The sequence below is a fragment of the Asterias rubens genome, chromosome 3 (assembly GCF_902459465.1).
Source record: "Asterias rubens chromosome 3, eAstRub1.3, whole genome shotgun sequence".
Taxonomy (NCBI): domain Eukaryota; kingdom Metazoa; phylum Echinodermata; class Asteroidea; order Forcipulatida; family Asteriidae; genus Asterias; species Asterias rubens.
This window is the reverse complement of record NC_047064.1, coordinates 19,185,687-19,202,528: the sequence shown is the minus strand read 5'-3', so window position 1 is coordinate 19,202,528 and position 16,842 is coordinate 19,185,687. Positions and strand designations below refer to the sequence as shown.

The 16,842-nt window shown below is 39.6% G+C and overlaps 2 protein-coding genes across 2 annotated transcripts in view; both read left to right on the top strand.

Moving 5' to 3' along the window:
• Nucleotides 1–4,238: 4,238 nt before the first annotated feature.
• LOC117288199 (RNA polymerase II degradation factor 1-like) lies at nt 4,239–9,287 on the top strand. Its single transcript, XM_033768945.1, has 2 exons — nt 4,239–7,224; nt 9,249–9,287. The coding sequence occupies exon 1, from the start codon at nt 5,489–5,491 to the stop codon at nt 7,196–7,198; it is 1,710 nt and encodes a 569-aa protein (XP_033624836.1). The 5' UTR covers nt 4,239–5,488; the 3' UTR covers nt 7,199–7,224; nt 9,249–9,287.
• Nucleotides 9,288–13,609: 4,322 nt separating this feature from the next.
• Nucleotides 13,610–16,842, top strand: part of LOC117287859 — a 29,666-nt gene continuing 26,433 nt past the window's right edge. The window contains exon 1 of the mRNA XM_033768417.1: nt 13,610–16,088. Within this exon, the coding sequence (XP_033624308.1) occupies nt 14,080–16,062 (1,983 nt within the window). The 5' untranslated portion in view covers nt 13,610–14,079 and the 3' untranslated portion in view covers nt 16,063–16,088. The remainder of the gene's footprint in view (nt 16,089–16,842) is intronic.

Here is a 16,842-nt window from a genome sequence, read left to right as displayed (position 1 = left end):
TATTGATACACACACATAACCAAATAATGCGTTATAATGTCGCATTACTAATAGGCTTTATTACACACCTCTTGCTTGTTCTGTATTCTGGTTGGCTGAAACACGGTCACGTGGGATGAACTAATATTTTGCGGGAACTAGTTCCCGAGCGGGCACTAGTCTTTGAAAATAGTGCCCGGTGAGCGCCCTCTCTTGACTTGAACCGTGAACAACAACTACAAAACTTCCTTTCTTTTCCTGATTTCTGTTCTTATTTCACATTTAGGACCGAGCTGTGTTATAAAACACATGTTGAATGGCATAATTCGGTAACTAGTGTACGTCTATTCCCCCTCGGGCCTGTGAGTGACCAGAAGAGGGGCCAATGTATAGGTCGCTCTTCTGGACACTCAAAGCCCTTCGGGGGAATAGACGTACACTAGTTACCTCGTTGCCAGTCAATTTGTATTATGGTGTATAACAATTCTAGTGTGCTGCGGCCGCGTAATGAGCCTGGTTTAATAATGGTTCCCCTTATCATGATCCCAAAGATGGTCAGTCAAAAAGCAATTATTTTCCCCAAGTTCATTAAGCACACAACCATCACTAATTGATTTCGTTATAGTCATGTTGCTTCCCGTTTGCTTTCGTGTGACTTTGAATCATCAGTCTATAATGTCTATCCGGGGCTGGCGGAACGGGTGGGGGTAGACTTGATTCAAGTCCCTTTATCGTGTGAGGTCCCAAACATGTAACACGCCAGCAGTCACATAAGACAAGTGCGCCACCATCGTCAAAATGTAGTTATTGGCAGCAGCGATCAAGCGGAACAGGTTGGGGCCTGGAAAACAATTATTTCCTGTGGCGCTGGCACGGGATTGGGACTTGAGTCAAGTCTAGGGTTGGGGCGATAAGAAGGGGGGGGGGGGTACTACATGTGATTGAGCAATCAGGGAAAACCCCTTATCGGTAATATTAACTTTTATATAGTTCGAGCATTTTAATGTGAAGGCAATAGTGTTCAGTAGTCGTCACGGGGACTATGTGATTGGGCAACACTGGAAACCCCCAGGTCAGTAATGTTAACTTCTATATAGTCTGAACAGTATTATTTATAGGCAATACTGTTCAGGTTGTCAGTATAAAGACGATCGGCAATCAGTCTACCGACTGCATTGCAACTCAACATTCGTGGCAAACTGAACACATTCTGTACAATGGATTTCAACTCTGATGACGATGGCACTCTTGCCGAAGAGGCGTCAAAATATTTCAACCAAATTGCCAGCAATTATTTCACGTCTATGTACTCCCGAAGCTATGCCGACGAGGGGCAGACACTTCAGTCATGTTTCCAGTCCATTCTGTCGATCTACAAGAGGGGCCTCGGGGGTCAGGGACCCAGACCTGACTGGAGTGACGATCACTATCGAGCCACTTTCATGTACCGTTATTTCACGCTGCACTGCTACATGGTCTACCACAGTCTACAGATATCTGCAGAAGAATTGAAGAACGTGTGGAGGTACAAATGCTCTATCCGTGCATGCTGCATAGGCGGGGGTCCCGGCTCAGACGCTGTTGGGTTGAGTAAGTTTCTCACCGACACTCAAATTTCATTATTTTCGAGGCGTTTATCAAACTGTACTGTTCTGGATCTTCACCCGGAGTGGGAGCAAAGCTGGAAACAACTCGGCAAAGCCAACCCAGATGTGAAATTTCCAGTGCTCTCTTATTTCTCCGGCGACTTGACGCGCACAGACACCGGTTTGACGTACGGCGAGCGCTGTGCCGTGAGGTCGGCAGACATCCTCACCTTCGTGAAGTCGTTCTCCACCGTAGTGGCCTTCATCAGGGGCGACGATTCCAGAGGAAACCTACTCGAGGAAATCTTCAAGGAGATGAAGTCCGGAGCTGTGGTGTTGTACGTCGACAACTGGTACGGCAACCAGACGGAGGAGTTCAAGAAACTCGCTTCAGCCGGTGGCGTCACAGAGACACTGTTTGAGCTAAACTGCGGCATCAGGCAGCCTGCGATTGAGAAGTCTGATTCTGTCAGACTTATTGAGAACGAGACTAACTTCGAACCTCTCAGTTCATGTCTATTGTCCATCATGCTATTGAAGAAACTATAGGGACATGATCTCACAACCCCTTTGTTTCCATTCGATTTTGAACAACGAATGCACTAAACAAACGGATACATGAAAAGCCACCTGTTTGTGATGGCCCCTACTTGTCGACACCCCACCACGCCCACCTATACCCACCACGCCCAGTGAACACAAAGGTTTTGTTGCCAGTTGGATGGTATTAGACTGGTCCCACGTCGAGCTCGTGTATTTAGAATCTTTACCATTATCTTACCATTCGAAATGCTTTGGTACCATTCAGGCTGAAAAAAAAAGCCTGCCGTAGGCCCACTATTAATTTTTAAAGGCACTGGACACAATGTTTATTGTCAAAGACCAGTATTCTCACTTGTTGTATCCCAACATAAGAAGATGCATACAACAACGAATCTGTGACAATTCGCAACCAATATTTGGTCATCGAAGTTGCAAGAGATAATGAAAGAAAAACAGCATTGTTGCACAAATTGTGTACTTTCAGATGCCCAATAATGCTTCAAGCCTGAAGTCTTTTTAATGTTTGAGTGAGAAATTACCTCTTTCGCAAATGTTACTTCATAGAGGGAGCCGTTTCTCACAACGTTGTACTAGCAACAACTCTCCATTGCTCGTTTACCAAGTAAGTTTTTATGCTAACAATTATTTTGAGTGATTCCAAATAGTGTCCAGACATTAATACACTTATATAATTTATAATCCTTGATTATGTTGGTATTAGCTTCTAGCCAGAAGTCTTGTATTCCTATCTGAAAGCACACAAATTCGTTCAACAAGGGTGTTTTTCTTTCATAATTTTCTCGCAACTTCGATGACCAATTGAGCCCAAATTTTCACAGGTTTGTTATTTTATGCTTGTGTTGGGATACACCAAGTGAGAAGCTGGTCTTCTACATTTACCAAACGTGAACCTTCCCAATAATTGCTCTCAACCACCTTACTAAAAAGCATCTGCGTCGTCCCGCCATAGGTAAACCTATACTTAAAGAACTTTTTAAAACGTTATTAACAAATAAATGGGTTTATTTGATTAATTCTTAGTAAAGTATACCTTTATAAAGCAAATTGTTTTGTTATTGCTGTGAAAGCTTATAATACCTTCGAAGATTATAACACTGAGTAATTACTGAAACTATTAACTAATCACAACTGTAGCATAAAACCTTTTATTTGTGAATTTTTGAAATCCATGAAGGAGAGTTGTATATTTTGAAGGAAGTTTTATTGTTTAATGTCATAAAATGTTCATTAATCGTCGGTTCATGAAATAACTATTATAAGCTGTTACAAAATCATGTCTGAACTATTCTTTACGTTCTTTGTTAGGTACACAATATTGACCTCAGTAGAAAAGTCATAAAAAGGTAGTGTTTACTTTTATTCAATATTGTCAAAGACCATCTGCACTTGGTGTATAAGTAGAAAATAAGAAACCTGTGCAAAGTTGTCATGGTCCTTGGCCCCTTTATTGACATTCCTTTTTTTTTTTTTTTTTTAAATCACCATTTTGGTGAGTGTGTAATATTTGGTAATGTGAAAAGTGTTAGAAGTACGTTTCAACTAATTTCTAGCACGGCCTGAATAAACTGAATATTGTGAATGAAAATATTAAATCGGAATAATTATTGTCAATCAATAGTGTGCACCATCTCAGAAACAATCCCCCAATAATTTCCCGAGGGTTACTTTCTTGGCATTTCATTTCAAAAATAATAGAAGAACAGACAGTAGTATTGTTTGATGTAGTATTTAGGCCCACTGTCTCATCGCATTAGCCACAACCTTTTTATGCTGACTTTAAAGGAACACGTTGCCTTGGATCGGACGAGTTGGTTTATAAAAAGCGTTTGTAACTGTTTTTTTTATAAAAATGCGTATGGTTGGAAAGATGTTTTAAAAGTAGAATACAATGATCCACACACATTTGCCTCGAAATTGCGTGGTTTTCCTTTTACTGTGCGAACTAACACGGTCGGCCATTTATGGGAGTAAAACATTTGACTCCCATAAATGGCCGACCGTGTTAGTCGACGAGGTAAATGGAAAACCACGCAATTTCGAGGCATGTTTGTGAAGATCATTGTATTGTACTTTTAAAACATCTTTCTAACCATATGCATTTTATAACAAACGGTTACAAACGCTTTTCAAAGACCAACTCGACCGATCCAAGGCAACGTGTTCCTTTAAATTGAAAATGAACGAGGGTGGGAGGGGCAAATGATTGGTCTGAAGCGTTAAAGTGACTGTAATCAGTAATAATCAGCAGCTATGACTTATAATCTCATAAAAATTATTATGACCTTATTAGTGCAAGGCACGTTGACTGTTATCTCACAATAAACTAAGGTTTCAAGTTCAGGGTTTATACAGGTTTTCTTCATGTCACAACTATACGTTTTCATATTTTTCTCTCAACAAATTTCTTTTCTAAGCAAAAATTGGTTGTTTCTTCTAAGCAATTATATGCTTAGAGATTTGATGTGCTTACAGGCTTACAGGCTTACAGGCTTTATAAAATCGGGCCATTGACAAGTAGACATACAGTACAGTAACACATAAGCCGTAGGCCAGTGTGTTTTTTGAAGAATATAAAGAACATGAATTTTCAAGCAATTGAAATTTTGTTTTTGTCTGCTCCCCACCCACAATGCAAATTGTATACATTGCGTGACATGGGACTCTCCCCGTTCATGCAATCACACATGAGTCATTCGGGGAACTTTAGACTCAAGCTCAAGATGTTCTTATCATTGTGCGTTTTTTGAAGGTCACATAAATTATGATTAAAGGGTACAATGTCGGAGCTAACGTGGGCGGAATACGACTGAGGCTGAGGTGGTTAACGCAAGTGGGTTTGGTTATGAATTCGACTCAGGGACAGTTGGGTAAGGGGGTCACCCTACCGAATGTTCCCCTTCTTGTTCCCCGTATGTGTGTTTCTACGCACACAGTAGTTAAATAATCCAATTTCAGTACGTTCCTATAATATTTTATTAAATTATTTTACATTGAAATCAGACGATCCATTATCACCCAGTATGGCAGTTGCGGCGCGTGTTAAAAATCAAACCTTCGATATTACTGGCTTTGCTTGGGTTAAATTTGGGTTGTTTTGATAAAAATGTTATGGAGGGCTATAAATACATTCAAAGAAAAACAAATCGTAAACAATTCTGGGAAATTTATATATATATGCAACATTGTGGCCCTGTGTTTAGAGATTTTGGCTTTTAACATTATCCGAAACAGTTAAAGAATGTTTGAGGGAAATAAACGACATATACATAAGCAAACTTGATACAACAGAAAGGACGGATTGGAGTGACGAATGCTACAGATGTGCCTACGTGTATCGCTTCTTTGCAGTACATAGCTATATGGTCTATCGAAGTCTGCAGCTAGCATTAGCGAATGAAGAGCATCTCAAGGAAATATGGAAAAACAAGCCGTGTTTCCGTGTGTGCTGCATCGGTGGTGGGCCTGGATCAGACGCTGTGGGCCTGACCAAGTTTCTACGGGACACTGGACTGGTTTCAACTAACCGTTTGGAGTGCTCGATATTTGATCGGTATCAGGAATGGGAGGACACTTGGAAAAAGATTACACAGAGCAATGCCAGTGATGAATTTCCACCGATGACGTATTTCTCCTGTGACATGACCCGTAGTTATACCGGTCTGAGCATGAATGAGCTGGATAAAATCAGGTCGGCTGACATTATCTCCTTTGTCAAATTTTGCTCCACTGTGGCTGATTACATCGGCAGCCACGAAGAGTGTGGCACCTTACTGTACGAAATTTTCCGGGAACTTAAACCAGGCGCTCTGGTGCTTTACATTGACAATCGTTATAGGGATAGAGATGAAGAGTTTAAGGAAATGGCTGAATTTAGAGGAGTTTCAGAAACGCTGTACACAAGCAATCAAGACTTCAGTATGCCCGTGGCGAATCGCTCAGATATATTGACTACATTTGACCGAGTGACTGGAAAAAATCCCAACAATGTATTCCCAGTGTCTGTCATGCTCCTCAGAAAACCATCCGAAGAAAAAACACTGTCCATATCTACATGTACATCTCCCATTGTCCACACTGAAGCTGATAACGCACTACCAGAAGCGGAGCCTAACCACACAGAAGCTGATAACACACTACCAGAAGCGGAGCCTAACCACACAGAAGCTGATAACGCACTACCACAAGCTGAGCCTATCCACACCGAAGCTGATAACACACTACCAGAAGCTAAGCCTATCCACACTGAAGCTGATACAGCACTACTAGAAGCTGAGCCTATCCACACTGAAGCTCCTCTACCAGCAGCTGAGGTTATCCACACTGAAGCTACTAATGCACTACCAGAAGCGGAGAATAACCACACTGAAGCTGATAACGCACTACCACAAGCTGAGCCTATGCACACAGAAGCTGATAACGCACTACCAGAAGCTGAGCCTATGCACACCGAAGCTGACGAAGCACTACTAGAAGCTGAGCCTACCCACACCGAAGCTCCACTACCAGCAGCTGAGCCTATCCACACTGAAGCTACGAACGCACTACCAGAAGTTGAGCCGACCCACACTGAAGCTGATAACACACTACCAGAAGCTAAGCCTATCCACACTGAAGCTGATAACGCACTACCAGAAGCTGAGCCTATCCACACTGAAGCTGATAAAGCACTACCAGAAGCTGAGCCTATGCACACCGAAGCTGACGAAGCACTACTAGAAGCTGAGCCTATCCACACTGAAGCTCCTCTACCAGCAGCTGAGCCTATCCACAATGAAGCTACTAACGCACTACCAGAAGTGGAGTCTATCCACACTGAAGCTGTTAACTCACTACCAGAAGCAGAGCCTATGCACACTGAAGCTGATAACGCACTACCAGAAGCTGAGCCTTTTCCTTCAAAAAGGAGCATCAGTCCACTTGTCACTACATCTGAAGCGGAGTCTGTTCCTTCAATGTCAACTCACATCAAACCAGACGTCCAGCCCCATGACACAGATGAAGCGACCACGCCGCCGAAACTCCAAGTCAGACGCAAACCCCAAAGCAGATGTCGCTATGCTCCTTATTGAAGTCACTGATGTAAGACAAACAAAAGGTTAGAAACAATTTCTTTCTTTACCAATACAAATTTTGTATTAATGATAGAGATAGCCGTGTTAGCCTGATTTAAAATAAAACAAAATTTGTCGTAGTAGCACTGTTTATAGGCCGTATCTGATGAGCACATTAATGCCCCAATGCGCATAATCGGCGCAAAGGGTTCTTGGTGAAATCCGAGTCCATGCGGTAACCATCATGGAGCACCGCAACACCATATTTTCTAACGTTTTTGTTCTTTAAATAACCGTTCTGCAACGATCTGCATCATGAAACTTACAGATCTAATGCTACGATACTCGAACTTGTAGATAGCCCTATACGCCTGGATTTGTAAAAAAAAAAAAAAAAAATCTACAGTACACAAGCGGCAAAGTTCTATGTAAACTATACGATTGGTGTCCTTCTTGACAGCTTGGTTTGTTTTTCAACCGTACTCGGTTTCCCAAAATGCATTGTGGTATATTTTATAGATGACGTTTGTGCATTATGACTCTTGGCGGATCTAGCTATGGCTCACGACTGTTGTTACGGTACTCAACGCATGACGAGATGCACCCATAGCCAGTAGCCGTAGTAGCCGCCATTGAGAACATGGCCTAAAGACTAAAATCATACAAAAACTGTATAGTCATCCTTTTTTTTTTCTCTCTGACGAACGTTTCTTAAACTTTGTATATTTGGGTACTTGACTTGTGCACTGTTTGTTGACAACGTTGTCTCTTTTCTGTTACCTTTTACACTTTATGAAACTTTCTTGTATTTTAAACTTTGGCGGGCATTTTTTTTAATACCTTGTGTATTATGTCTCAAGAAACATTTGGACTTTTTCGAGTTCCACGCGTCAAAACTTGAATGAAGCAAACTGGATCTGCCTATGTATATAACGTTTGGTAATAACTGTGAAATTAATGGCAACAACAGGTTACTTGATAGAAAAGTACAGCAGCTTCGGATAGTAATTTGCAGTTTGAGAAATGTTTCACTTTGAAGTACTGCGGTTATGGAGAAAAGGTTATTTCTTAAGGCCTTTCCCCAAATCCGAGAAGCGTTACTGACAGTGACGGTTCTCATTCCAATGGGAAAGTTTTGGGACGCTTGGTGGCAGCAGACTTACCAGGTAAAATCCATTGTTCTCGATAATGTACGCATGCTGAGAACTACGTAAACAATGGAAATTTATCTGGTAAGTCTGCTGCCACCTAGTGTTCAAAAGTCTCCCATTGCAGAGTATTCTTCAGATCTTGCGTTGACATTATATTCCCGCACCAGATTGTAAGCAATTTCTCAAAACGAGATGCAAAATCTGTTCACCTTCTGAAAATGTTCACCATTCAGTTTTATGGTATTATATCTACAACTAATATAACATTATTGAAACGAACAGTGGGTTCCAGTTACCAAACGTATATACAATTGCTTAAAAGGCAGTGGACCACATTGGTAATTACCCAAAATAATTATCATCATAAAACCTCTCTTGATTACGAGTAATGGGGAGAGGTTGATTATATAAAACATTGTGAGAAACAGCTCACTCTTAAGTGACATAGTTTTCGAGAAAGAAGTAATTTTCCACGATTTTGATTTCGAGACCTCAAGTTTAGAATTTGAGGTCACGAAATCAAGCATCAGGAAGCACACAACTTCGTATGACAAGGTGGTTTTTTCTTTCATTGTTATCCCGCAACTTCGACGACCAATTGAGCTCAAATTTTCACAGGTTCGTTACTAGTCTTTGACAATTACCAATAGTTTCCACTGTCTTTAAAAGGGCGAAAGAAGACACAATCTTTGTTTTCAATTAAAATGAATACAAAAAAGGCATTTGCTGTAGTTTTTATTAATTTTATTTATATAGGTTTGAGGCATTGCATGGTGAGGTGGTTTGCGGTAACACCATTATTTGTTTATACTTGCCAGGTAGAGCGGTAGGCTATAGCCAGACATGTTTTGACACTTGACCTTTACATTGTAGTTATTTTATACTGATGTTTGTGCTCTTTTTGTGAATAATATTAGGAGCAGGAGATTAAAGGAACACGTTGCCTTGGATCGGCCGAGTTGGTCTACGAAAAGCGTTTGAAACTGTTTGCTATGAAATGCATGGTTAGAAAGATGTTTTTTAACTGTCGTGCGTTTCCCTGACAACGGGATTTCCCACTCTTCACCTGTGTGATTGTGGCACCGCATCCAATGAACCTAGACTCCAGCTCAAGTAATTTTGGTTTGTGTTCTTTTTGAAGGTGACATTATTATTATTATTATTATGAGCATGCAAGCGTTGCAGGAAATGATTGATGGGCTTGTGCTGTGTGTGTTTTTTACTTTTAGTTACAACTCTGTGGTTACATCGGAAGGCACCAACGCGTGGTTATAAACACAGGGGCTTGGACACTATGATGGCTCCACTATTACTGATTCACAATCTGTTATTTACGTATTCGAATCCGTTATTACGGATTCACAATCCGTTGTGGTCGAGTAGTGAATTATGAATCTGTTCAGTGATCACGAATCCGTTCTTTAACCACTTTGAATCCGTATAATGGATTGTGAACACGTTATAACGGGTTGTAGATCTGCAATAAGGGTATGGAATCCGGAGGTAACGGATTGTATTAAACAAAAAATTATTGGCTTTTGTAGATTTAGATCAGACATTTTAAAATGATAAATATTGCCTTGTTAATCTAATATAATCTGATATAACAAATAAAAAAAAATAAAAAAGTGTGGTAGTACTTTAACAAAATGGTTCCCAAAGGGTGTGGCAATATATTGGTAGCCCTGATACTCATGATTTTTACTATCAAATCATTCATAAAAATCAATCACCATTGAGTTTAGAATGAATAAGACCGAGCCATTTGATGTAGTCATTATAATTGAAATAATCAAGAATATTAATGAGACAATTTATAATTAATATATCCCTCGATGAGTTGTGTTTTTAACAAATCGACGTTTCCATCAGTATGCTCTGTCATTTTTCAAGACATTGAAACAAAAAGTGCCTTTCTATGTAGTACATTCCTAAGTTGAATTCAGTGCGCAATAATTGTCTATTATTATCTAATAAACACTGGGCCCACTCGATCACTCTGCGCGTGCCCCCATGAAGAACTCCTCGCACTGTTTGCATTAAACATAAAACAAAAATGCCAAGCCTTTTTTAAGCTTATATTTTCAAGATGTTTAGTTTATAATATTCTCGTTTTAAAGTTATTTTATTAATTTGATATTTTTCATTAAATTTGTTTTTATTATCAATTTTATTTGTTTTAATCTAGTTGTAGATATTCTATTTAATCTGGTGTGAAACCTTATAATACCTCCGATGAATTATAACACTGAGTTATTGAAACTAACAACTATATCACAATTGTAGCATAAAACCTTTCATTTGTTAATTTTTTAATTCCATGAAAAAGAGTTGTATATTTTGGAGGAAGTTTTAGCATTAATGTGATAATGTTCATTAACGGCTGTTCTTGAAATAAGCTATTACAAAATCATGTCTGAAATATTTTCTACGTTCTTTGTTAGGTACACAATTTTGACCTCAGAGAAAAGTTGTAAAAAGGCAGGGTACACTGCAAAAACGTTGGTCAAATCATTTGTTGGGCAAAGTAACTTCAACAATTATTGGTCGATAATTGCCCAACAAAACCAATAATTGGTGTTGGACAAACATTTTGTTTGCCAATTTTTTGTTTAAAAAGGGGAACAAAATTTGGGCAAGTGTTGGGCAAATAATTCGTAATCTGAATTTATCATAACTGTTGGTTACACTTTTGCTTATTTATTGGAGCAACTTTTTTGGTAATTTTAGTTAATTTCGATTGTTGGTTAAAATGATGCACATTAATTGGTCAAAATCATCCGATCATGCGTACTACGATCAAAGAGTTGGCCAAAAGTTGGCCAAGGTATTAAAAAAAACATAACGATATTTTCCAACATGGCGAGTGGCGGAGTGGCTCTGACGAGCGGGGTTTTCCAGTAGATATAGATCAAATTTGAAGGTTAGTTTTTAAATAAATATGAAGTTGTGTTTTCTATTCAGTCGTACATAGTTGTGACAGTTGCAGAGGGAGCAACAAAGTGACACTACTGTTGAATTAGTTTCAGTTTTTAGTTTCAGTTTGATCATGCCATTATGTGCAACGCCGGTTGTGGCATGTATGCGTGTGTTTGCGCTGCAACTGTCACGACTGTGTACAACAACTGAACAGGAAACAAACTGTTAGTTAAAAACCAACCTTCCATAGCATCTACAAACCACTGAGCACCCTCTCGATTTTGAGAGAGATGCCAAGGTCACATCTCACTACCGTTTGCCATTGTGGAAAAGATATTTTCTATGCCTGGTTGTATGACGTATCACAAAAGAAACTGTAAATCAAAGGGTTAAATATATTCACCATTTGTTGGATAACACCGAAAAAGGTTAAATCATTAATAAAATCATCGCCCAATAAGTGGGTTATTGATAATGTATTAAATACCCGAGAAAATGGGTTAAAAAAAAATTACCCAACTGTTGGTTACCAAAATATACCCAACTATTGATTACCCAATTGATTACCCAATTATTTTGGCGATCAGAGTGCCTAACTTTGATGGGTAATATTTTGCCCAAAAGTTGGAGGAGTTCACTATTCGCCCTTAATTGGGTAAAAAATTTGGATTTTTTTTACCCAATTTTTTTTTACAGCGGCATGAAGAACTCCTCGCACTGTTTGCATTAAACATAAAACAAAAATGTTAAGTCTTTTTAAGCTTACATTTTCAAGATGTTTAGTTTATAATATTCTCGTTTTAAAGTTAATATTTTATTAGTTTGATATTTTTCATTAAATTTGTTTATATTATCAATTTTATTTGTTTTAATCTAGTTGTAGATATTCTATTTAATCTGGTGTGAAACCTTATAATACCTCCGATGAATTATAACACTGAGTTATTGAAACTAACAACTATATCACAATTGTAGCATAAAACCTTTTATTTGTTAATTTTTGAATTCCATGAAAAAGAGTTGTATATTTTGGAGGAAGTTTTAGCATTAATGTGATAAAATGTTCATTAACGGCTGTTCTTGAAATAAGCTATTACAAGATCATGTCTGAAATATTTTCTACGTTCTTTGTTAGGTACACAATTTTGACCTCAGAGAAAAGTTGTAAAAAGGCAGTGTATACTTTTATTAATCATTGTCAAAGACCATCTTCACTTGGTGTATGTATAAAATAAGAAACCTGTGCAAATTTGTCATGGTCTTTTGCCCTTCATTTTGTTTTTTTTAATCACTATTTTGGAGTGTGAAATATTTGGTAATGTGAAAAGTGTTAGAAGTATGTTTCAACTAATTTCTAGCACGGAATGAATAAACTGAATATTGTGAATGAAAATATTAAATCTAAATAATTATTGTCAGTCAATAGTGTGCACCATCTCAGAAACAATCCCCCAATAATTTCCCGAGGGTTACTTTCTTGGCATTTCATTTCATTTCAATAATAGAAGAACAGACGGTATTATTGTTTGATGTAGTATTTAATGTAGGACTACTGTCTCATCGCGTTAGCCACAACCTTTTTATGCTGACTTTAATGAAAATGAAGGGGGGGGGGTGCAAGTGGTTAATCGAAAGCGTTAAAGTGACATTGAAGAGGGAGGGTGGACACGAAAGTAATTTTTATGACGTGATGTCTAATCAGTAATAATCAGAAGCTATGACTTATATCTCGTAAAAATTAGTATGACCTGAGTACAAGGCACGTTGACTGCAATCTCACAAGGTTTCAAGTTCAGGTTTTATAAAGGTTTTCTTCATGTCACAACTATACGTGTTCATTTTCTCTCAACAAATTTCTTTTCTAAGCAAAAATTGGGTGGCTGGTAGCTTGTTTCATAATGCTTATAGAGATGTATTGTGCTTACAGGCTTTATAAAAATCAGGCCATTGACAAGTAGACCTACAGCACAGTAACACATAAGCCGTAGGCCAGTGTGTTTTTTGAAGAATATAAAGAACATGAATTTTCAAGCAATTGAAATTTTGTTTTTGTCTACTCCCCACCCACAATGCAAATTGTATACATTGCGTGACATGGGACTCTCCCCGTTCATGCAATCACACATGAGTCATTCGGGGAACTTTACACTCAAGCTCAAGATGTTCTTATCATTGTGCGTTTTTTGAAGGTCACATAAATTATGATTAAAGGGTACAATGTCGGAGCTAACGTGGGCGGAATACGACTGAGGCTGAGGTGGTTAACGCAAGCGGGTTTGGTTATGAATTCGACTCAGGGACAGTTGGGTAAGGGGGTCACCCTGCCGAATGTTCCCCTTCTTGTTCCCCGTATGTGTGTTTCTACGCACACAGTAGTTAAATAATCCAATTTCAGTACGTTCCTATAATATTTTATTAAATTATTTTACATTGAAATCAGATGACCCATTATCACCCAGTATGGCAGTTGCGACGCGTATTAAGAATCAAACCTTCGATATTACTGGCTTTGCTTGGGTTGAATTTGGGTTGTTTTGATAAAAATGTTATGGAGGGCTATAAATACATTCAAAAAAAAAAATCGTAAATAATTCTGGGAAATTTATATATATGTACAACATTGTGGCCCTGTGTTTAGAGATTTTGGCTTTTAACATTATCCGAAACAGCGCCCTCTGTCGTCAATATTTCGGGGATTCCCCGTTTAACGTTGCAACACCTGTTTTTACATTTATTTTGAGTGAATTGGCCATTGTTATACTCAGTCAGTTTATGCTGGGCTCACTTATTTTCCGAACGCTGTAGTGTAAACATTGGTTTCCAGTTAAAATGACGTCTGTAAATGGTGATGTTTTTCGTTTAAATAATGACAGGCACTCGACAGTTATTAAAGCCAATGAATATTTTGAAAGTGTTGTTAGTGAGTTTTTAAGATCAAGTTCAGATCAAAATGCCTCAGAGAAAGCCAGATTAGTTAAAGAATGTTTGAGGGAAATAAACGTCATATACATAAGCAAACTTGATACAACAGAAAGGACGGATTGGAGTGACGAATGCTACAGATGTGCCTACGTGTATCGCTTCTTTGCAGTACATAGCTATATGGTCTATCAAAGTCTGCAGCTAGCACTGGCGAATTGGGGGCATCTCACGGAAATATGGAAATACAAGCCGCGTTTCCGTGTGTGCTCCATCGGTGGTGGGCCTGGATCAGACGCTGTGGGCCTGACCAAGTATCTACGGGACACTGGACTGGTTTCAACTAACCGTTTGGAGTGCTCGATATTTGATCTCCGACCTGAATGGGAGGACACTTGGAAAAAGATTACACAGAACAACGCCAGTGATGAGTTTCCACCGATGACGTATTTCTCCTGTGACATGACTCGTAGTTCTAACGGTCTGAGCATGAACGAGCTGGATAAAATTAGGTCGGCTGACATTGTCTCCTTTGTCAAATTTTTCTCCACTGTGGCTAATTCTATCCGCAAAAACAATGACTGTGGCAACTTACTGCGTACAATTTTCCGGGAACTTAAACCAGGCGCTCTGGTGCTTTATATTGACAATGCTTATAAGAATGAAGATGGAGAGTTTAAGGAAATTGCTTCCTTCAAAGGAGTTCAAGAAACGCTGTACAGAAGCATTCGTTGGTTCAGTATGCCCGTGGCGAATCGCTCAGATATATTGACTACATTTGACCGAGTGACTGGAAAAAATCCCAACAATGTATTCACAGTGTCTGTCATGCTCCTCAGAAAACCATCCGAAGAAAAAACACTGTCCATATCTACATTTACATATCCCATTGTCCACACTGAAGCTGATAACGCACTACCAGAAGCGGAGCCTAACCACACTGAAGCTGATAACGCACTACCAGAAGCGGAGCCTAACCACACAGAAGCTGATAACGCACTACCACAAGCTGAGCCTATCCACACCGAAGCTGATAACACACTACCAGAAGCTAAGCCTATCCACACTGAAGCTGATAAAGCACTACTAGATGCTGAGCCTATCCACACTGAAGCTCCTCTACCAGCAGCTGAGGTTATCCACACTGAAGCTACTAATGCACTACCAGAAGCGGAGAATAACCACACTGAAGCTGATAACGCACTACCACAAGCTGAGCCTATGCACACAGAAGCTGATAACGCACTACCAGAAGCTGAGCCTATGCACACCGAAGCTGACGAAGCACTACTAGAAGCTGAGCCTACCCACACCGAAGCTCCACTACCAGCAGCTGAGCCTATCCACAATGAAGCTACGAACGCACTACCAGAAGTTGAGCCGACCCACACTGAAGCTGATAACACACTACCAGAAGCTAAGCCTATCCACACTGAAGCTGATAACGCACTACCAGAAGCTGAGCCTATCCACACTGAAGCTGATAAAGCACTACCAGAAGCTGAGCCTATGCACACCGAAGCTGACGAAGCACTACTAGAAGCTGAGCCTATCCACACTGAAGCTCCTCTACCAGCAGCTGAGCCTATCCACACTGAAGCTACTAACGCACTACCAGAAGTGGAGTCTATCCACACTGAAGCTGTTAACTCACTACCAGAAGCTGAGCCTATGCACACTGAAGCTGATAACGCACTACCAGAAGCTGAGCCTTTTCCTTCAAAAAGGAGCATCAGTCCACTTGTCACTACATCTGAAGCGGAATCTGTTCCTTCAATGTCAACTCACATCAAACCAGACGTCCAGCCCCATGACACAGATGAAGCGACAACGCCGCCGAAACTCCAAGTCAGACGCAAACCCCAAAGCAGATGTCGCTATGCTCCTTATTGAAGTCACTGATGTAAGACAAACAAAAGGTTAGAAACAATTTCTTTCTTTACCAATACAAATTTTGTATTCATGATAGAGATAGCCGTGTTAGCCTGATTTAAAATAAAACAAAATTTGTTGTAGTAGCACTGTTTATAGGCCGTATCTGATGAGCACATTAATGCCCCAATGCGCATAATCGGCGCAAAGGGTTCTGGGTGAAATCCGAGTCCATGCGGTAACCATCATGGAGCACCGCAACACCGTATTTTCTAACGTTTTTTTGTTCTTTAAATAACCGTTCTGCAACGATCTGCATCATGAAACTTACAGATCTAATGCTACGATACTCGAACTTGTAGATAGCTCTATACGCCTGGATTTGTAAAAAAAAAAAAAAAATCTACAGTACACAAGCGGCAAAGTTCCATGTAAACTATACGATTGGTGTCCTTCTTGACAGCTTGATTTGTTTTTCAACCGTACTCGGTTTCCCAAAATGCATTGTGGTATATTTTATAGATGACGTTTGTGCATTATGACTCTTGGTGGATTTAGCTGTGGCTCACGACTGTTGTTACGGTACTCAACGCATGACGAGATGCACCCATAGCCAGTAGCCGTAGTAGCCGCCATTGAGAACATGGCCTAAAGACTAAAATCATACAAAAACTGTATAGTCATCCTTTTTTTCTCTCTGACGAACGTTTCTTAAACTTTGTATATTTGGGTACTTGACTTGTGCACTGTTTGTTGACAACGTTGTCTCTTTTCTGTTACCTTTTACACTTTATGAAACTT